The sequence below is a fragment of the Orbicella faveolata genome, unplaced genomic scaffold (assembly GCF_042242905.1).
Source record: "Orbicella faveolata isolate gen_17 unplaced genomic scaffold, um_ofav_v1 contig_35, whole genome shotgun sequence".
NCBI classification, from domain to species: Eukaryota; Metazoa; Cnidaria; class Anthozoa; order Scleractinia; family Merulinidae; genus Orbicella; species Orbicella faveolata.
Window position 1 is genome coordinate 12,262,501 of NW_028301564.1, and position 22,484 is coordinate 12,284,984.

The 22,484-nt window shown below is 37.5% G+C and overlaps 1 protein-coding gene and 2 long non-coding RNA genes across 4 annotated transcripts; 1 reads left to right on the forward strand and 2 right to left on the reverse strand.

Moving 5' to 3' along the window:
* Window positions 1–258: 258 nt before the first annotated feature.
* Window positions 259–2,514, reverse strand: LOC149103313 (uncharacterized). The gene is made up of 2 exons (XR_016201811.1): window positions 2,093–2,514; window positions 259–1,870 (listed from the first exon to the last, which is right to left on the reverse strand). It is a non-coding gene; the product is annotated as an uncharacterized LOC149103313 (long non-coding RNA).
* Window positions 2,515–4,062: 1,548 nt separating this feature from the next.
* LOC110057591 (uncharacterized) lies at window positions 4,063–22,047 on the reverse strand. Of its 2 annotated transcripts, XM_020764184.2 has the most exons (32): window positions 21,902–22,047; window positions 21,295–21,393; window positions 19,707–19,745; window positions 19,190–19,242; window positions 18,979–19,083; window positions 18,758–18,847; window positions 17,610–17,714; window positions 16,691–16,774; window positions 15,857–15,968; window positions 15,351–15,416; window positions 15,157–15,230; window positions 14,149–14,235; window positions 13,657–13,844; window positions 13,373–13,492; window positions 12,628–12,698; window positions 12,173–12,254; window positions 11,299–11,407; window positions 10,648–10,710; window positions 10,324–10,413; window positions 10,075–10,145; window positions 9,634–9,687; window positions 9,459–9,512; window positions 9,222–9,275; window positions 9,086–9,139; window positions 8,692–8,745; window positions 8,558–8,611; window positions 8,274–8,324; window positions 8,147–8,195; window positions 7,931–7,999; window positions 7,231–7,338; window positions 6,302–6,461; window positions 4,063–5,951 (listed from the first exon to the last, which is right to left on the reverse strand). In XM_020764184.2, exons 1-32 carry the CDS (start codon window positions 21,933–21,935, stop codon window positions 5,929–5,931), a joined length of 2,526 nt encoding a protein of 841 aa, XP_020619843.2. In that variant the 5' UTR covers window positions 21,936–22,047; the 3' UTR covers window positions 4,063–5,928. The 2 variants fall into 2 exon arrangements, with proteins under 2 accessions (XP_020619843.2, XP_089128921.1); XM_089272795.1 differs by lacking the exon at window positions 14,149–14,235.
* Window positions 12,669–15,349, forward strand: LOC149103314 (uncharacterized). Its single transcript, XR_016201812.1, has 2 exons — window positions 12,669–12,736; window positions 13,256–15,349. It is a non-coding gene; the product is annotated as an uncharacterized LOC149103314 (long non-coding RNA).
* Window positions 22,048–22,484: the final 437 nt, after the last annotated feature.

Here is a 22,484-nt window from a genome sequence, read left to right on the forward strand (position 1 = left end):
CCATCAGGCCAGCTCTTTTTCCAGTTTCTGTAGCATGAAGCCACTAGGAATATTTCTACTACCCCCTGAATGGGATGCTAGTCCATCGCAGGGTTAACCCCCAACATTAAATTTGCCAGTACCTATTTATACACCAGAGTGTATAGAGGCACTGTGAGAGTAAAGTGTCTCGCACAAGAACACAACACAATGTTCCCAGCCAGGGCTCAAACCCAGACTGCTTGAAATAGAAAAGAAATGCAAAAATCAAATAACAGGTTGTATACACAGACTGCTTATTTTAATTAATTTTTATTGGAACTGGAACATTGTTATTAAATTAAATTGTACATGACATGATGTAGTGTCAAACAGTCCCTTTCAAAATGAAATCATTAAATGAGATTTCACCATATTCACCAATCAGTCCAAAATTGACACCTAGTCACTGAAGTTGGTTATAGTATATGTATAATACTAGGGAGTTGGCAGTACATTTTGGGTCAACGTAAATTGGTTATGGACCTTGTTCAGTTAACATTACAACACAACTGAGTATAACAATAATATCATGCAAAAATTATAATACATGATTTTAACATTTATTTTAGACGATCAACTTGAAAATGCCAAGACTGCCAAGAGTATTTTGCCCGAATTTCACCAAGGTGAGACATGGACATTGGCAAAATCTTGTTTACTTTAAGCTATATCAAATATAAACAATTTGATTTTAGTTTGCTGGTAAATGGGAAATCTATAGAAAGAAAAGTATTTCCTTCAATATTATAAGAATTTCAGACAGTTTTGTTTCAATCTTGAACCCAAAGTGAAGGGGATGTTTTTATTTACAACTCACAAGTTTTTTTTTACTATATAACTATGCCCATGGGGAGGAGGATGAGAAGTAACAAACTTTTATAACAGGAGGCTCTGCCCAAGGTCAAAACCCTATCCAATTTACATAGTGTTTTTGACAGAAAAGGCTTCTCTTTCATATACATGTGGCTTCTAGCTTGAACCACCTTTCACAAACCTAATGTGGCCCCACTACATCTTATTTCTGGGATAAATAATTAATGTTTGAAATCCCTGTCCTGTTAAGTCTTAGAATAACTCCAGCCTGAAAAAAGGGCACCTTTAGTCAACTACAGTGAGAAGCCCCCCCTCCCCCCCAGCTTGGTGCAATCAATAATAAGGGTACTACATATTGTAGTGTATGTAAGTAAACTAACAATAATTTTCTTTCTTGGTAACACAAATCACGGTATTTTATTCCTACATATCTTGGTAATTGTTTGTGCTTATCTCGCTAGCAATGCAGTTATATTCAAAAGGATTACAGATATGTCTTTTCTAATAGCTTGTTGCAATGGGCCATTCCATTTAATATCCGCACTCCCCCTATTGAGGTATTACTTGAAACCCCCCTCAGATATCATTATTGAGAGGGTACCCCCTTGGATTTAGATAAATTGGCCACCCCCCCCCCCCCCCACCCAGAAATTTTGCGACTTTAATTTTCGTACTTGCAAAACCTCTTCAGACGTCTTCAACATATCATTTATTGGGGAAAGTTATATAAATGATATCTGAGGGGGGGGTTTCAAGTAATGCCTCAATAGGGAGAGTGTGGATATTAAATGGAATGGCCCAATGATTACAGAACATACTTATGTTGACAGGTATCAAGCATTCTCTTCTCCATAATTATTCCAAGTTTTGATTTCAATTTGCTAAAATCCTTCATTTCACAATTGGACAGCATATCTCTCTCGCAAAAAGTAGATCTACACAGTCTCTTGGACTTAGTTTTGTCCATCCATGATCACTAAAATATTTAGGAGTAAATTTACTCGATCGTACATGTAGGTTGACTTGCACACCATCTCTGAAAAATTGAAATACAAAAGAAATGAAGTGTGAACGACAACAAAACTAAAAGATACATGTAAGGCAATTCGAATTTCTTACTTGAAGTATTTTAAAATGAGCTTAAGAAATTTCGAACTTCCGTCGGATACTAACACAGAATTTCAGTGTGTGTGTGTGTATACAAAATAAAACAATAACGAAACAATGAAACCAAAACTTAACAAGAACATAAGCTTACCTTGGACTCCACAAGGAGAGAAAGCGAGTGGAAACCAGCAAATTCTCTTACCAAGAGAAAAAGCTACGAGCTTAATTTCCCCCATGAGCTAAGTTAACACGATCCCATGTGACTTTCTGGCTTTCTTGTATCAATTCTTTGACCTCGCCGACCGTGCTGTTGTGACCGATACATCACCACAGTCATAAATACCTCTACCAACTTTCATCTACGTGTGAACAAAAGCCGATAGTCAAAAAGCAACATATTTACGAAAGAGAAACACATGACACCAAAATGCCCGACTTCGATCTGTGATGCGCTCGACAAACTCGTACCCAGGCTCTCCATTTTTAGGGTAAAAATGTACGCCTTTCTAGTCTCGTCAAAAACCTTCCTGAAGACAACTAAACACTATTGGACAAAATCAATACTTAGTAGGGGACGTAGGAGAAAATTGTTTAATTCAAGTTTAATGAATAAATTAATCAGGCGAGCGCCTAAGCTCATGAATTTTACCTTGTTCGAGAAATGCCCTAAGTTACCTTGACAAGCTCTAAATGTAAGAACTCCAATACCAAAATCTGACTTGGCTACTCTCAAAGTTTCCAAATATAACATTTTGGTAAAGAAAAACTGAGCGAAAACCGAGAAAACGATGAACAGATATATCGCAAAAACCCTTAGGATTGCGGTCCAAGTGCGCACAACACCTGCCTCTGTCCTAACGTGTTTTAACGTGTCCCGGTCCCTCTTACCTATACCTGGCGGGGCATTGGCACGAGGAAGGTTGATCTCCAACTAAACGTAACCCCTTCGATAAAATCACCAACAGACCTTCAAGAAATCAAAAACTGGCCGATCGGGTAGAATTTTCACTGAAGTCGTAACGCAGATGTAAATTCCTCTAGCCACTCCAGGTCAAAATTTTATTTCTCTTATAAATTCTCGTTGTTGAAATATGTAGAGGTCTGTAGGCGCTGCAATCGAGCGCGTTTACTGCACCTTTCAATATACTTGCGGACTCGCGAAGTCAAAACCAGACGATTGCTTTTTGGCTGCCGCATGGCGAGAACGATGCCTGTTAGAAAATGTATTGATATTTTACTTCAGAGTTTCACTATTATCCATATCAAAATAATGTGTCTTTCGTTATAGAAACTTACTTTCAAAACCGAACGGAAAGTACAAAGTTCTCAAGCTTCTGTCCGAACGGCATAGAATTGTTTCATGAAAAATCGAGACTTGGATATACGCTGTTCCATTCGGCAAGATTTCCGTATAACCCCATACATTTATTATGCATACAGTTCTTTGTTTAAAGTGGCTCCCTACAGTTTAACGATCGCACTCGTGCTGAGGACGAAAGCCCAAGTAATCTGCGCGCGCTCGAAGGATAACGTCTGTGTTTTTCGATATTTTATGACGTCAACACGAGCACAAAAAGCAAAACTGACTGTGAATTTTCTTGCGGTTACTTCGGTGAAATTCCGTAAAATTTGCCAGACTGGTGGTAAATATTTTCCTTTAGTCGGAACTCGTTTTTCAGGGAAATCTATAACGGCAGTTTTTTCGCAGCGGTAAAAGACTAAAATTTGCAAAAAATCGAAAAAAATGCCAGTACAAGCCCTGCTTTTTTCGTGTTTAAAATTCGTACCCCACAGGATGCGATGTGCTGTGAAAATTTTGGAAGATTTCACCGAAGGAAATTCAAGGAAATCACAACAAAGCCATAAAAAAGTTAAAAAAACCCCATTTGTTTGGGCATTTATAATTCAAGACTAAAACCCAAAAAAAGAAAAAAAAAGAAGTTATTACAACACGGGGTATTCGTATTTGGTAACCCATCCAAGTATGAACCCCGCCGAACAGGGTTAACTTGGTTGAGCGGATTGTTTTTTCTTCAACGTGAAAAGGTCTAGGATGCATTGCGCCATGCACTTCGTACAAGCTTTATATTAACACAAAATCAGAAGAAAGAAAAACTTCAATTATTTGCAGATATTTCTTTTATAAATCATAATAATTACAAAAGTTAACGATAAATGCTTCAATTTGTTAAGAAATCTTCAAATAATTTATATGTAATAACAGCACAGAAATGTCGGTATTGTCTTCACTCAAATAAATGATATTTTCACAGACAATACAAAGAACAATGGAAAAGTAGTAATCTGTCATTAAAGTGCAACTAACCCCAGAAATGTTTTTTTTTTCGCTTATATGTCTCCTTGTCTTCTTGACCACCACGGCGAAAAAAATATCGTTGCAGCTATTGTCGATAATTTTCTATGAATTTTCCAATTTCGTAAAATTGGCCTTTGCCATGTTTACGACCGAGGAATAGCGAAGAATGGGACGAGTTGGCCCGTGACGTCATCCAAGGAATAACAATGTTTTGCTTCTGAGAAGAATGTATGCGAACATGCGATAGTATGATTCAAAATCGTTGAAAAAATATCGCGGAATTTTTTTCGCTGGCTAAGGTTATGAGGAAAACTAGTAGATTGAAAAAAAATTGCGTTAACTGCACTTTAACATTTTTCTATCAGCAAAAGCCTCTAACAATACGACGGTATACATTGAAGCTGCTATTCTCCTTTTTATTAGTATGACAATAGGCCCTTTGCAGCTAAGCCGTCGCGTGACCTATTTTTCATAAAATTATGGGTTATAACTTAACGAATGCCAGAAATGGAAAAAGTATGTCGAAAATATCAAAATGGCCAAGTTTGAGGCCCCAGTCAGTAAAGAAGATTTTATGACGGTCCGAATTTTTAAAAGAATAAGAAGATTCTCCAGCAACATTTTACATACAAATCCTTTAAATTTTCCGAAAATTCAAACAGTCGTATAAACTTACTCTTTAATTCCAGGGGCCTCAAACTTGGCCATTTCAGTATTTTCGACGCGCTCTTTCCATTTCTGGCATTCTTTAAGTTATACTTAGCCCATAATATAAAAATTTTCTAGGAAAAATTTGGTCACGTGACCCCAGCTGCAAAGGGCCTATTCACTGCACAAGTCTGAATGAATGCGATAAAACGTATATATGTATTGATTCATTTCTTGCAAACTATTTATAATAAAGTAATCCAAGTTCATATATTTTGATGTTCGTAAAAGGATCCCATTACTAGGTCAGTACTCTCCCAAATAACGTGAATATGGCAACTTTTTCTTTTCTTTCACAGAAGTTATCATTTTTGCATATGGTCTACTTCATTAATTATTGACGCTTTCACACTAGCGACATAATGACATAAGCAGGACGTTATGTCGTTATGTTTGCAGTGTGAACATCCTGACATAATGACATAATAGCAACATAACAGCATGAACATAAAGACATAAGAAAAGAAAAACTGATCTTCCCCTGATGTCTTTATGTCGATATTCACATTACCGACATAAGCGATTCTGTTACTATGTCACTGTCGCCAGCGTCAACTAGGCCCTATATTTGAAAGTAAAAGGGATTTAGATCACAAAACGTTGCAAATGCGAAATGCAGTTGAACCTCTCTATTTCGAACTCTCAGGGGAAACGAGAAATAGTTAAAATAGCCGATAGAAAGTGTCTGAAGGGCAAATCTAACGGGAATGATTTTGAGTTCGAAATAACAGGAAACTGGAAAAACCCGGTTGCAGTTAGCGGGGTCCAACTGCACTGTGAAATCTTTATGATCTTGACGACAAAGCATGCGCTGTCAGCGAGTGCCTGGCTTTCATCGATTGCTGTGAACAATGAGTCGCAGATTAGCAGCTATGGGCATTAGGAATCTTCTTGTATGTAAAAAAATATTTTAATTTTATATGACGATTTTTACAGACTCAGACGAGGGTTGCTAGGTTACGTCAACGTTTGACCGCTCCATTTCCTGCATAAAATGAAAAAGAGAAAAAAGGGTTTTCAAAACTGAACAAAAAACAACAACAACAATAATCACAGGGTACGGCTTTCATGCTCGCTAAACCGTCGTCTATATTCATGCAATGCGCGCGAACTTCGTTGATAACGAACATTTTATCTGCGCACAGTCAACAAGATTAAAAAATTGATGCAATTGGCTTAGACTAAAGAATATTAACCAGTGATTCAAAACTAGGAATGAAGCAATTTCTAAACGTCGTTTCACGAAAGGAGTTGTCTTTGGTACAAGTGACCACAACTTCCCCACCCCTACCCTCCGTGGAGGCGATAAAATGGCGACATTCCAGCAGTACTAACCATTTGAAAGAACTGAAAGAGGCATGTTCTCTTTCTTGTGCTGAGAAAAAGCCTCGGCAGGATTAAATCTTCTCTTTCCTGAAACCTGATCGACTTTTTCTTCCAATTTCTTCATGGCCCTTTTCTGTTTTTCAGCTTGATCTCTGAGCTTCGTTATTTCCTGCGAAAGAAAATTACGATTACGTTGGTTTTTCATTGACTAAAGAAATCACTGCTGAGTGCCATAACCCGTTCATAAAACCGGTGCAACCCGTTCTTCAATCAAAACAACGCTTTTTGTTCAACCAATCAGGAGCAAGAAAAAAAAACCAGTCGCAAACGTCGTTGACGCGCATTTTCCAGCGCTTGGCGTCGGTCACGTGTTCTAGTTTCGAGTTCTGATTGGCTTGTTGCGCTTGGTTTGATTGGTCAGACGTAATAACAGGCGACCGAAGCGTTAATCAATGTATGAGTAATTCACCGAATAAAGATTTTCAAACATTGTTTCCAGAGTGTCATTTCTTCTAATCCTGGGGTATTTAAACGAGATTTGAGCGAACTTAGGTTAGAGCGGTTTTCAGTTGAGTGTCGAAAATAATAAGGCAATTACTTTGGTTTTAGTTTTGCAATGGTTGGAAATTGGCTGAGTAGTCTAATTGGTAAGCAATTGGTTTGGGTTTGGTGTTACGACACTCAATTGAAAACCGCTCTATTTACCCTATGCTATGGTAGCCTGCGAGCAGGCTCACCTTTGAGTCACACGCGCGAGCGGCGAGGAGCAAAGCGATCCGGCGGGAAAGATGGTATTAAAATAAAGGAAATGAGGGTACAGAGTCGTGAAAGTTTGCGCTTCACCCAGGCTCAATTCACAAACAGAAGATGTCGGTTAAACCAGCAGCCATGTTGTACCTGTATTTGTAACGCATGTGGTCAGCGGATATAATACTTACAGCTTTGAGATTATTATTTTCTTCCTTCAGTTTTACCACGTGATGAATCTTCTGTTTCTTGTTCTGGTGGCCTAGTAACTTGGCATACTGCTGGCCTAGTTTGGCAACCTATGGCAACAGGTAAAAAGAAGACACGGATAAAAGGTTTCGCTTCATTCTTTTAGTATTCAGTCAATAGTCATGAACTGACCGAGTGGTTTTAAAGGGTGCTGGATTTGAAATCTGGAGGTCCCTACTTCAAATCCTCAACCCTACCGCTATCTGGATTTGTTGTTGGTAGTCCCGAGATCAACTCCTCAACCGCGTTGTGTAAATAGCCAACTGCTCAGCCTCCCACCAGTTGGGATTCTTAATAGTTTATGTTCTACTCATTTGCAATATATTTATTTACAGTGTCTCCACTTAGCTCAACAGCGCTTAATACTTTTGACACTGAAATAGTCTAGTTTTTTTAATTCTTATTTTATCAGAGAGGACAAGCGAAACTTCTCAATTTTTCTGTAAAGAGCACTTAGTGGAAGACGAAATCGCTGCTTTGAGTACAGGACAGCACCAACGACATCAATTTCTATTTTTCACAAAATAGCCACAGTGCTCAAATCAACAACCTCTAATCGACGCGAGAAGTAAGACATAAATAGATTCAATTTTCTATAGTTATCATGTGGACAGGGAACGAAGCAATGTTCCTGGGTTTTACCTCATCTTTGGCCTGACTGTTTTGACAAAGAAGAGCATTTCTTTCAGCTTCAAATTCGTCTAACTGCTCCTGTAAGGATAGAAAGACGAGTTAAAAACAACGACAGGATTTGAACGCAACCTCGTACCCAAGCGTCTCTCTCCATACTGTCCCTACCCCCGTAGGTACTCAGTAGGCATAAAATCGCTCATAAACATGCAAGACTCGAAAACTGACCTTGAAGGGTTCGATTTTTTCACATAGTTCCTCGTATTTAGTTCGCCACCTGAAAGATAACAATTTTAAAAAGATCACATGGCTCTGCTCTGCTATGAAATTTGACACCTACTCATAGATTACTTACATTTCAATTTCAGCTTTCAGTTCATTCAACTGGCCTTCATTGGTGGTTTTGCTATCGGAGAAAAAAAAAAAAACGAAGATTAAAGTTATTTATTGTGCAAATTTACCGCTAATAAATTCTAACCTTTTTCGGCGGATAAGTTTGTCAATGAATTGATATTACAAAGTTTAAAAGAACGTTTCTTAAGACACACTCGGACTCCAAGAAGTTGGAAATTGTCGCAAGACATTTCATCTTGTACAGAGTCGTATTAAACATTGTAAGGTAGATTTAAAAATTCTAACCTGGATAAATCAGACTTCAGTCTGTTTACTTCTTCCTCTGCGGAGAATAGCTTCCTGAAATGTCACAATGCAAGGAGTTTGTAAAAATACAAAACTGTTATAACAGAATAATGTCAAATGTCAAATAAGTTTACCTTTCCATTTCTCTGTCTCTCTCCTTTATTTTCAGTTCGTGATCGCTTTTAAATCTGCATTACGACAAAAGTTGCAAGATTATGCATTTCAAGATATCTTCTAAGATACAAACATTGGTTCGAAAACAAAAAGAAAACGAAGAAGCAGAAAACCAGAGAAGAAATCACTGGTCAATAAAATACAGTATAAAACCGCGTAAAAGAACCTGGATTTGAAGATCCTGTTAGTCTATGATTCTCCATTCAGACCTCCTTTACATAAGAACCTGTTTAGGCTAACTTGGAAAAATCCAGGTTCTTATACGAGGTTTGTTATAACTGTACTTTTAAAACAACTTTTCGTTGAACTTTGCTAAAGTTCTGTTAGAGAATATATCTTGTGTATAGTACTTACTTCTCAAAATTGATCTCCGTTTGTGATAACTTCTTTTGGGTTTCCACAAGACGTCTTTTGAAGAAAAGAAAACTGAATCATGAAACTTGATAATTCTTTTGTTTCAACTTTGAAAGTAATCAGAATTGGTACCCACCTTCCAAATTCCTCTTTCGATTTAGCAGCTTTATCTTCAAGTGATTTTATTTGCCTGAAACAGAAAAAAATTAAAGCTGAATTTAAACGTGCTAATAATGAGAAATCTATTGTCATGGTTCCCCTTTTTCGCATGTATTCATGTTGTCACAATGTACGACTGCAGTACCTCTGTCGCAGTGTTAGTTACGAGTGGAAACAGGTTCCGATATCAATGAGGAAATGATGACATTCTCACCTATCGAGTTCAACCCTCATTCTTCTTTCTGTATCTTGCTGTTCACATTTTGCTCTAAACAGAAATAAATGACAAATTGCCACTGACGTTGTTGTTGCAGTTAACTGAAGGAATACAGGGAATAACGTATCCTGAATGCCTGGTTCTCAGACGGAAACAAGTTTGAAAGGTTTACCTGTCCATTTCGGCTTTAACCGTTTCCAGTTCTTCATCTTGTTTCTTCTGATTACTAGTGACAATAAGAAAAACATCGCAGAAAGGATTGTACTACAGAAAACTTGTAGAGTGGGCGGTGGCCTTATGCGCTAGCCTCCGGATAGAGCGGTCTGGGTTCGAGCCCCGGCCGGGGTCATTGTGATGTGTAAGGACACATTCCTCTCACACTGCCACTCTCCACCTTGGTGTCTAAATGGGTACCGGCGATTTAATGTCGGGGGTTTACGGCTCACCCTACGACGGAGTAACATGCCAACCAAGGAGAAGTAGAAATATCCCCGGTTTATATGCCGGCGCCTATCGGGTATTACGGTGCAACGCGTTCCCCTTCATGCGGTATCACCGTGTGTTCTTGTGTCTCGAGTTAAAGGGAAAGTATCAATCAATCAATCGTGCAAACCTTAGCCTGAGTTGTAATTCCTGAGATAAAGTTTCTTCTCGTTTTTGCAGATCCATGATTGTATTGTGAGCCTGTAAAAAAGAAGCAGAACATGGTTTGGGATTTGATGCTAGTACAGCGAGTAGTTCCGTTGTGAAAGGCCCATAAGTTATTGATGTAAAACTCAGTTTTCTCAATTTCTTTGCAAGAAGCATGTTTAAGTAAGCACTGAAAAGCTTAACAAGCAAGCCAAGTTACGGTACAGTATACCAGGTCTAGTTCTTTTCTGAGAGAAGCCTTGTTTAATTCCGCTTCTTCCACATGTTTTGTCATCTCTTCTTTAGTAGATTCCACTTCACCCTAAAAAAAAAAGTGCAAAGTTAACTGACGTCTGTAATAAGCAATTCCGGTTGTTTGCAACTGATCTGAAGCCAAGTTTCAAAGAACGTCAAAAAAATATTTTTGGAACTTCAGCTCGCCTTCATGCTACTGAAACCGGGATAAGCTCCGGTGGTATGCGGTACTTTGTACCTTTGAAGAGTTAACTCGACTCGCCTACAGATTATTTATCATAGATGTCAAATTGATTCTCACCTTGGCTGACTCGAAGTCTCGTCGATGCTGGGACACCATATCTCTCATTGAGTCCATCTCAACCTGCAAAGACAACATAGTGATAAATGAGTGTAATATAAGGAAAACCAAATGATGATTGCCGCCACAGTCGAAAGTTTTCAAAATTTGGACTTTTCCCTGATAAAAATAAAATTTCCCCAACCCGACCAACTAAATACAAAATGTCACATATAGAAGTGGCCTCCTTGCAGCGTTTCTTCCCTTTCCACATAATTGTTCAAGACTGACGAGTTTTCAACAAATTGGCCTTCAATGATATTAAATTAGCGGTGTTACAATTTCAATTTACCACCATCTTTCTTCAAAATGTCAATTTTTCCTGGCTCAAAATTGTTCTCCCTGACTTTTCCCTGACTTTGAAGAATTTTTATCACCCTGACCATTTCCTAACCTCACCCCCTGTCACAACCTTGGGATGAAAGAAGCTGGTTTTGTCGCCAATCCTTGACAGATGACACTATCTTATGGCGGTGTAGAAACAAATCAGCAAAGGATCGAGTCAACAGCATTGCAATAGATAATGAAATACTTGTCTTTTCCAAACAGGATCAAAAGATTGAATAACACTTGTTTATATTTAAAATAATTAAAAAATACCAATCTATAAACCTTTAAACTCTGTATTTGTTCATTAAGTTCATCGCAGTCCTCTTGCATCTGTTCATTTTGTCGTTTGAGGAAAACACACGTGTTCTGTTGCCGATCAGATTCCTGTTGGCTGGACAGCACCAAACATTGTGTCACAATTAGCTTGTGAACAGACTTTATAGTCGAGCATGGGGCGAAGAGAGAGGCAAGTAAAAGTACGGGGAATTGGAAAAGAAAGCTCCACTTCTTTCTCAGCCCTTCCAGTCTCGGCCCTTCCTTCCAGCCGGAGCCTGTTTACAGGTTAACCTGTGTACACCACAGGTATCCCAAGGTCATTGTTTGAACATCATTAGATGATATTGCGAAGCCATGGAAACAGATTAAAAGTTTATATGGAAAATTAACGAGCTTAAATAGCAGCAATAAATACGGCAGTCAAGAGAAATACAATTAAAACGCCTTCCCTTAATTCCCTTGTATAACAAATATGTTGTTCGTGTGGGGTTTTAGGCATTTTTAAAACGATTTCAGCCAGTTTTTGCTAGTACCCCGGAACACCTTAAGTAATGAAAGAAGGAAGTAAGCTCAAGGGGAGGCGGTTTTGTTTGGAAATATTTCTTAATTAACGCATTTCTAAATACGACTTCAGTTGTTCTGCAGTATTATAGAACAAGTGAACAACGCTCACGAAGTGAGCTTGGGATGCCTGTAATACAGGTACATTTTGACCTCCCTCTCCATATCTTATAAACCATAGTTATTCTACCCATATGCCTGTCAGGCAGATACTGATGGCGCTACGCCATTCTTGCTTTCTGATTTTAAATTTTGCTCTCGGATTTATAATAAAACATAAAATATAAAATTCGCTCATACAAGAAAGGCTATGCTTTACCTTTTCTGGAGAGATTGTCTAGTGACTTCTAGCTCAGCTAAAATCAGATTCTTCTCTTTTTCAGCCTCAGATTGAAAGCAAGCTAAGATAAGGAAAAGAAACAAGATTATTGGAAGAAGAGGCTTGAACTAAATAATGAACACCAAAACGCATTAGATTAGCAATTTCTGAAAACTTCATTAACTTATCGTAGGATACATATGTATATATATTAGGAGCTACATGTATAAATTAGCTACGCATGGCGCATCTTAAAACATGGATACTTTTTCTAAAGTTTGTCTTTTTTTGATGACTTAATCTTCCTCATTTGTAAACATCCTTTGTACTTCTCTACTTTTCAGCGATATTTTGCCTTAGAAAGCTTTATTTCGCGGCTTCCCTCAAGTTTGTAAAGTAGTATGGCGATGGGTGAAGTTGTTCTCAAGGTATTGTGATATGTACGTATCACTCACAGTAGGATTCTTCCAGGTCTTGGTATTTGCCTGTGAGTGATCTCAGATTATCGGTCATCATCTCTTCACACCTACATTGAAGAAAAAGCGTGTAATCAAAGGACAACAGGTGATTTTCTTGCGCTTTTTCCAGCGATGGACAAATTACATCCTATAAAACCGATGTTGCTGAGGCTAAGGCCACTCCTGCCCCAGACATGACAGTCCCCCACCTCCCCCGCCCAAGGGACTTTCATGTGTCAGGGATGCTCTTCGTCTTGCTTAGGGGTGCAAATCATGGACTTAAGTCTCTCTCATGGTGTTCTGGACGAAACGTCACAATCTTTAGCTTCATTTTTAGCTGTCAAGGTATCTTGTAGAGTTACACTTGTAGAAAAAATAAACAAAAGCTGTCATGTCCATTTAAAAGTGGCATCTTTTAGGGGTCAAATAAAGCCTGAGCCACACCCAGATTGTTCTCCTTCAGGGGTTTAATTCAAATTTTCCGATAAGCATCCCTGACCTTTTCACACATTAACTACTCAGGTAACCTCCCCCACGGAAGGGATTTTTCCAAGACCTTCCACCCCACTGGAAATTCCAATTAAGCTTCAGTTGATGATTTTCTTTAAATGTTTTGTTCTTACAGAACCCACCACCCCCCAGGAAATTGCAATCCCTTCTGTGACGAGAGTATGCACATTTTCTGGAACTGCACATTATCAATAAAATTCAGATCATAAATGAGTAAAGTTTTAGTTTATACTTTTGAAGTTCTTTTTGAAGTGATTCCACCTGGTCATTTGCGATAGAAAGGCGCTGTTCATAGTCACTTTCACACTTTTGAAGTCTGCTCTCAAGAGAAAATTTCTCCACTGACAAACAGCTAAAATGAAATCACAGGGTATAATTTACATTTAGTAACATACTGTATTTCGACTTCACACCTGAAGACATGTACTTTTAATTAATGCATATATTAACATGATTGATGAAATTAATTTAAATAATAACAATAATAATAATAATAATAATAATAATTTAGTTCACCTTGCTCTTTCTTCTGCAGATTGTTCTTTCTCAATTATCTCAAACAGCTTTGCCTCTAACTCCTGATTCCTGCTTTCCAACCTTCCATTTGTCTCTTGAAGCTGAGCAATTCTAGACTGGGCTTTGCTAAAATTTTCCCCGCTCTGCTTAAGGGAAAACTCCAGTTTTTCTCCAAACTCTTTACTTTTCTTAAACAAAAGGAACAAAAGACTCTCAAAACCTAACCATGAATGTTTCTCTGTGCTTTATAGACCGTAGAAATGACATTGTAAAATTTCCAAAATTTTCAGTGAAACCATTTCTTCCACTTGTGGTTCCATATGAATTAGGAACATTCTTGGACGTACAAGAGTTTAGATTAGGGAAAACTGTGGTTAATTTAGTTAGTTAATTTAAAGGCTACTTTTCACTCTTCCCAATAAAATGAGTGCCTCAAATTGCCCATGAAATTTAGAGGCCTTGTCATTATCAAAATTATTCAAACAAGTTTACCAGCATCTCTTTGCTCAACATTTCTTCCAGAGCACCTATCTTGCTCTGGCCTTCATTAACAGTTGTCGCCAGTTTGTTACGGATAATCTATAATAACAATTAAACACAATTATTTTAGTAGGTTACATGTGGCTCTTTTTTTTGGTTGAAATCCTAATGTGCAATCATTCAAATGAAAGCTATTGAGAAATAATTCCACGTGGTACTATTTGTGATGCAGGAGGTCAGATAACTGTTATTTTGAATTTGTCAATGAAACCTATTGAAGATGCCAAAGACATTGAGCACGTGTCTGTAAATTGACAGATAAAATCATAAGGGGTAATTGAAGGAGTGAGTGGAAAAAAAAGCCCTAATTGACTCTTGATCTCATGTCAAATTCTCCTTTTTTCATGGAAGAAAGTGAAAAGCAATTTGCTAGGAGAATCTTGCAGTCTATCAGATGCCAGTTAGGGTCTTTTCCCTTCAACTGTTAAATTACATGTAAAAGCTATTGAGAAGTTTACTTTCCTGTGGTGTCATTTGTTTGCTACAAAATAAAGGCTGGATTTTGTTCTTCAGTTTTAATTTTAGAACTCTTGTGAGAGAAAAACAGTGGTCAATGAACCCAAACAATATCATTTATTACATGGCTAGCTCCATGAGCAGGCAAGGTGAATCAAATCCTGCCCTGTGATTAGCTATCTGAGCATATAAGATGTGCTATCTTGCCCGCTTGGGATTGAGTGCCATGCCCCATAAGAAAAATTTTCTCCTAAGCTGAGGCAGTTTCATCAAAGTCTATATCGTAAATCTTTTATTGGCCAAGCTTGTTCAGTCAAGATGGTTGAATATTGGCCTCATTCTTTTTTTCCGTGTTTATGGACCTCGACTCCATCTCGGTCCATAAACTTGCGAAAAAAGAACTTGGCCAATATACAGCCATCTCTTGATCTCAAGCTTGGTTAATAACCCAATTATGTAATGTTAAAGAGTCAGATGTTGTTGCACTATTAATACATGACATACCTCTAATGTTTCTTCTGTCTTGTCAAGTTTTGTTCTCAACTCAATGTTCTCTCTTCTCAGTTGTGCCACCAACTCTGAAATGTTGCAATAATTATATTTGTCAATTACAGAAAAGTGAGATCATGTCAGAAATACAGTTCTACCACTTACTAAAACCAGAGTTTGAAATAATAAACCTCCAACTTAAAAATTACCATGAAGAGTTTGGTTTGCTTCTTCCACTTCATCTCTGTTACTTGTCACTTCTGAAACTGTTCTTTCTGTAAACAAACAGACAGAGATGAATCACAAATTTTGCAAAACATCACAAGTTGAAATATCGCCAAAGAACACTCAAAATGAGACGGATCTCTTTAACAAGAAAAATATAGCAACACAGTGAATATTTACAACAATGAGCATATTGATCAAATAAGGGGCCACCAGTAGACATATCAACAGCTATCAGGAGCTAAGAGTGTGGTTCTCTAGACTAAAAGCTATATGAAGGTGCAAATTGAGATAACAAAAAAATCCTACCAAAGAACAGACATTTCTAAGTATACACTTCCAGGTATTACAAACATGTAATCAGACTGCACTGTACAGTTCAAAATCACATTTTTAGTAACTTTACATCTATCATGTATCCATTAGTTTGATAAAGGTATTTTATTTATAAGACTATTTGTTAATTATGTTAATTTGTTTATTTACAAACCTAGGTAAGATATTCTTTCACTAAGAGCCTTGTTTCTCTCCTGTTCCATCTCAAGATCAGCTCTCGAATTTTCAGCAGCGCAGCTCAGTTCAAAATTAAGACTAGAGATTATCTGTAGTTTGAAAAGAAACTAATTGTGTATTATACATCGATAAAATGATTAGAAAGTAAAGCTGATTGTGAAGGTTGTAAGTAAGAAAAAACACCTTTCATTATTGCTTGTTGTATTTTATCACCAAACAGTCACAAGTCAAGACAAATTTTCCATTTTATTGGGTTGCCAAATAACTTGCAATCTTGTTGACTAGCAAAGGCCCACGCAGACACAGGTAAGAGCTACAGAGGTTTGCTAACAGAGACAGTTGTTTTCACGGACAGTTGTAGATCAGTCTTATGTGCAGCTGCATTTAAAGTACATGTACAGTATCTATTTAGAAACAACAAGAATGACCTGTACTGACACACTGTACATAAAATTTCAGTGCTGAATGGTCAAATCAATCAAGGTCCTGCCAAAACAATTTAGCGACCTTAGGCAGATTTAGGGGTGAGCATGAACATCCAAATGTTTGAATTTTCTGCAGAGAAGGAGAAAGACAAGGGGTGGGAGGTGTAGAAAAGATCATACCAAACTTAAACCCAAGACTTCCTATTAAATAGTCCTCCTTAGCGTAAGGCAAGGTATAGCTAATATGTAGTGACTAATGTTAATATTTTAGAACAAAGCTTATTGTAATGTTCCCAGTTCAGTTACTACATAAAAACAAGACAGTCGTCTTTGACTGGAGAGATTTGAATGACTGGCTGAATAGTTCCAGTGTACATGTAACTCACCCCTTCCTTTTCTTGCAGCAGCACTTTGACTGTTTTGAGCTCCCCTTCTAGTGTTTCAAGTTTATCATTGGTTGTTGCATTTATCTGTAATGTGATTAAGATTATTTTGTAAATAAATATAACTAGAAGCTGATCATTTAAGTGGAAATCATAGTTAAATATTCAGCAAATTAGTAAAAATAACAAACACATATTAAGTACTGTAATACATAAATAAATGCATAATTCTGACAAAAATATCATGTAACATTACTATTAAACAATTAGATTATGAGCTTGAGATTTCTATTGCATGATATGCGCCCTCACCAACTATCACATGATAGAAATCTCAAGCTCATAATCTAATCGTTTTAGTATAAATCTACTAGTCGTTAAAAACTTTCTCTAACATGTAAATCCTCTTCTCAGACACTTTGAAAAAGTGAAGAAGTGGCTGCCAGTTAGTTAACAAGTGTACGCTGCTGTGCTACTCAGTATCTAAATGTTATGTATGTATCTACTAAACAATTAGATTATGAGCTCGAGATTTCTATCGCGTGATTGTTGACGAGGGCGCAGCCCGAGTCAACTATTATGCATAGAAATTGAGAGTGAATAATCTAATAATTGTTTTAGTATAAAGCTACTAGTCATTCAAAACTTTATCTAAATCCTCTTCACAGACAATTCGAAAATGCCAAGAAGCAGCTGTCATTTCGTTAACAAGTGCACACTGCTACGCTACTCACTATCTATCACAGAATAGATAGTGAGTAGCATAGCCAATCAGAGAACAGCATTTGTGATAGAATGCTAATAGATTTATACTAAAACAGAATAGATGTTGAGTAATGTGGCAAATCAGAGAACGGCATTCATGATAGAATGCTAGTAGATCTTATATACTAAGTGGAGTTAGAAACTTAAGTGCACTAACTTGTACTTTGTCCATTAGCAGACCATTTTCTTGTTTCAAGCCTTGGATTTCTTTTTGAAGATCAGTGATGGAAGATTCGTGGCTTACTTTTTCTTGTAACAATGACTTTTAAGAGGGCAAAATAAATATGGATAAATTAAAACATTTCAAAACAATCTCAGTGATGCTGACACTACACTGTATTAAAGTGTCTATATGGCCAACAGGGTTTTTGTGCTTTTGGTATCTCTATAACATCTAAAATGTATTCAAACCAAAAAAAATTAATTCTGGTGCTTTTTTGCCATGAAATCAAACTTTAAATTTCCTGCTTCAACCACGCCCAATGAAGTTGACCGCGTAATGAAAGATTGATGATGAATGGCATCATTTCAGGAACATCTCAAAGCTTCACGTTTTATTTTGCTTAATTGACAACTGCATTGTTTCACCAACTTCAGTTTGTTTGCTTTTTATCGCCGAAACTCCTAACCACTACTGAAACAACAGTGACCTGAACTAGCAGGATTTGACAATTCCTGACTTGACGTCATGACCCATTCAGAAACCCAGACTCTTTTTTTTGCACGTGACTCACGGTCAACTTCATTGGGCGTGGCTGCAGCGGAAACTTTAAGGTTAGATCTTTGGGCGTTAAAATGTCGGAATCCGATTTTTTTCTTAGAATACCGTTTTACACATTATAGAGATACCAAAACAGCAAAAAACCCTGTTGGTTGTACAGACACTTTAACTCAAGTAACAAGTACTACTGAAAAATACAGCTGTCCGTTGCACAAGTGTTCAACTTTGTACTGCACAGCTCTATGTGATACTGTAACAGAGAAGGAAGAGTAAAATTTAAAAAGGATGAAAGCAATTAGTTAATAGTAAGCATTTTGTATTATTATATCTACAGTTTTCAACCTATAAACTAAAAGTTAGAAAACACTCCCACATGGTGACTGTTCCATCACTATGGCAAAAATTTTATATCATTCTATTTATCAGTTGGCATTGCATTCCTGATGTCAGGCTAAGGCAACAGAAAACACAAAACATTTTGAGCCTAAACAGTACTTTGAATTACATGTAGCCCTAGAAGCCAAAAGCTACATCAAAAGGTTTAGCATATCCAATAAAATATTGGTAGGAATTGACGTGCATACCTGGAATTTGTTTTCCATGTCATTGAGTTCCTGCTGTGTCAGGCACAGTCTGTTCTCAAGTTCTGCTCTCTCTGCCAAGAGCCTTGACACCTAGTATAGTCAGTAAACAAAAGTCAACCTAAACTGGTCTGGATTCTTATTAAGTCAAGACATAGGAACATAACTTTTCAAAATTAAGCAGTTAGTGCTGTTTTATCTCTGAAAAATCAAAATTTGCTTACCTCATTTTCCACATCAGGGTTAATCTTACTGGTACTTCCTTTCATATCAGGAGTTGATGATGAAATATTTCTTGTCTTTCGAAATGGAAGAGGAGTGGTGAATTGCTACAATTCAGATGAGAAAAGGAAACTTTAATTATTTATCTCTCTTATAGAGGTGAATTTTTTTACAGTGATAAACCTTATGACAAGTTATCGAGTTTACACTTACAAAGTCACCGCATTTGCTGTCATTGCGACTTGATGTGCTGCAGGCACTCATATCTGTGAATAAAAATGAAATGGTTCATTATTTATAAAAGGCAAAGAATGTGTTGTAGGTGATTTTTACCCTCAATACAATTTATATTTTCTTCTGTTTTATATTCATTTGATTATCATCAGAAGCATATATAGTGTAACCCCAACATATCCATCAGGCCAAGCAACCCATCTTACCAAAGGCTATTCCAGTTTCTATATAGCATCACACATTGGTAGCTAGGAGGATCCCCCCTCCCCCCTCCTGGATAGGATGTCTCTCTCCTGTGTGGAGAGGGGCACTGTGAGAGCAGAGGGTCTCATCCAAGAACACAACAAATAACCCCAGCCAAGGCTCTGATCACTTGACGTGAAGTCCAATGTGCTGATTGTATGACCACCATACCTCTGAATGTATATTTCTTCTGATCAGTGCTTTATTCTGAAAATGAAATTAATACAGTACATGCTAATAATATTGTCCTTACCAAGTAGACTAACATTATTTCCAGGACCAGGACCAGAGTCTGAAACACAAATAAACAATAATTATAACAAATCATACAGATTTAGTTTATTTAGTCATGGTATTACCCTAAATATACATGACATGTGCTTGCCCCCCAATCCTGGATCAGAGCACTGAGAAAAAATGGTCATGTGAAAAATTGTCACTATAATTTGGCTTGTAGCTCAATCGTCCAGAAAGATCAAGATTGCTGACAGAGGGTCTTACAGTGAAGTATTGCAGGTTGTCTGCTGCAGCCATAAGTGAAAACATTGCAAAAAGGTTGAGCTAACTTTCTCTGCAATTAAGTGATATCCTTAAATTGTATTGTATCAGACACTACCAGGGGTTTTGGGTATCTGGTATCTGAAGCTGTAAAATAATATTCAGGTATGTGATAGTTTTTGTCACAATTCGGGTGTAAAGTATCTACACAAAAATTGGTATCCCTCCATCTCCATCTCTATCTCCCCTAGCCAGGCCTGAAGTAAAACTTTGATTTGCACCTGGAGCAGGGTTACATGTACTTCTTAGTATTAGGCTAATGTGGACATGGGTCCCATTGTCACGACAGGATTGACTATAATGGGGTTGCATTTTCAATATAGTTACTAGAATGGGGCTGCATTTTTACAGGATTTTGGTGGTATGAAAATTCTGGCAGGAAATGATTTGAAAATGGGAAGATTCAAGTCAGGGTGAAAAAGTTGTTACCGTCCTACATTTAATTATAAAATTGTGTCACTTTATTTTAGGATGAACAAGTTAAAAGGCATTATAAAGTAGATGCACAATATGTAGTATTTCTGCGGTGTTGAATTCAATTCAACAACTTAAATTTGACAGAAATTTGACGTCTGAATCGGCTGCAGCACTTCTACGACACGTTCAACTGGTTTTGTCACATCATCCAACAGAAATGCGACACTGATTCAAACATCAAATTTCTGCCATGTCGAATCTATTACATGCATTATGTTTATGTTAATAAATGTATTGACCATGCATAAATGTGGTCCCGCCAAAGGCAAAGAAGAAACTTGGCCATTCTTGTCCCAAGGTAACCTGAGCATATTGCAACACATACTGCTACAACCTGAGCCTTCTCCTTCTCATTCCATTGGTGGATAATCATTAAGTCCTTCATTGCTCAGGATCTTCACCCGCCATATCAAATACTCTATGTTTACTAAAAACATTTTCCGCTGACTGACATACCGGACAGTATTAATTCTGAATAAAGTTCGACACAAGTAAAACATCTGCATCGACAGTCGCATTTCTGTCGCACTTAACTGAATTGAGTTAGACACGGCAGGAATGCGACCTATGAACCAGGCCTAAGTTAACCTTGTGAAAATTATATTTTTCCAAAAGTGACTGGGATGGGGTCTACAATTGGCCACAGAATGGCCTTTAATGGGGGTAGGAGCTTTGAGAGGCCAGTGGCACATACCCAGCAAAAGTTGACCCAAATGTACACACCTACTCCGGGGGATACTTGCATTATATTTTGCATGTTTTAGCTGCCTTTCAGCTACAGGCACAGTTAACTCTTTTACACTCACCCTTTAATTCAGCAAATCGTTTTCCCTTGCCAAAGCCAGGTGCAAGGCCTTGTTTACGATTCTTGACATCATACAAGCCAACAGGAGGTGCCTGGGGAACTGTACAATGAAAATATTTCCGAGATTCTTTGCTTTATCTTTCCGTGAAAATTAAGTTTCATAGGCGATATATGCTTCTGGTTTCATAAGCTCCTGAAGTAACCCAATCATTGCAAACTCATGCTACTGATCTAAATTAAATTACTTAATACGTGTGCTCTTTGATTTAGCTTTGAGTTTAACCTGCCTTTATCTTGCAAGGCCACAATGTGTTACTTCTTAGCTGTTTCTAGAAGCTCAAATGATCATGATTTCCAATTAATATTTAAACAAAGATTTCATAGCGGGTGCCACCACGCGTTTCATTCATTCAGCGAAAGCACGAGAACTTTGTATGCGCTTCAAGTCTTTTGCATGAATTTGTAGTTCAAGGATTCAGCATATTTTCGTAAATAGGGGGACAGTGGTCGTGTAAAGCTCACATGCATTTGCTGGCAAATGGTGCAGCACAACTGGAATCCTCGCAACTTCAAACAATCGAGGTAAGCTTATCTTGAAAATTACTTACCTGACTCTTGAAATCTCTTAGATTTCAGAAACATGTTTTCAAATAAAAACGACGTCTCCTTGGACCAAAAAGAATGTAGAAAATGTGCGGCCTTCGAATTTCTTTTGATAAATATCGATTGAAATGTACTCGTTGTTCGTTGAGCTGAGTAGCAGCGTTTTAAAAATCAACCAATCACAAGAAACGATATATCGTTTGCCTCGATTTCGCGATGACTTGACAATGATATTTTTCCCGCGAGATTTTGAACAGATTTGTTGCTAAAGCAGCTACGAAATTCTAAAGGATACTTAAGAACCGATACTCCGTTGAGTTGACTGTGTTGTTTTCTGAACGCTTGTATCTCACAGTAGCCTACAATGGGATTTGGGCCATTTGGGGTTCTGGGAGAACAGCATTTCCCTCCCGACCTAAAACTACATCGATGATAGAACTGCTCAAGTTTCCTCCTTAGCTAAAACATCACTAAAAGTAAGGAAGCATACCAGTTGATTATCCAATTTTAATTTTTTTTCGTAAAATTTCAAAATATAGCTACGGTGTACCGCCGAAATTCGAACTGCTCAGTCATCTCGGAAGCAAC

Bases quoted from the DNA above. Each gene is read 5' to 3' on its own strand.
- LOC110057591 (XM_020764184.2), bottom strand. From the start codon at position 21,935: ATGTTTCTGAAATCTAAGAGATTTCAAGAGTCAG. The intron at 15,231-15,350 runs GTAATTTTTAAG...GCAACATTTCAG, and splicing joins AGCAAACCAAACTCTTCATG to AGTTGGTGGCACAACTGAGA. The intron at 12,699-13,372 runs GTATAAACTAAA...TCTTCAATGTAG, and splicing joins CTTCAAAAAGAACTTCAAAA to GTGTGAAGAGATGATGACCG.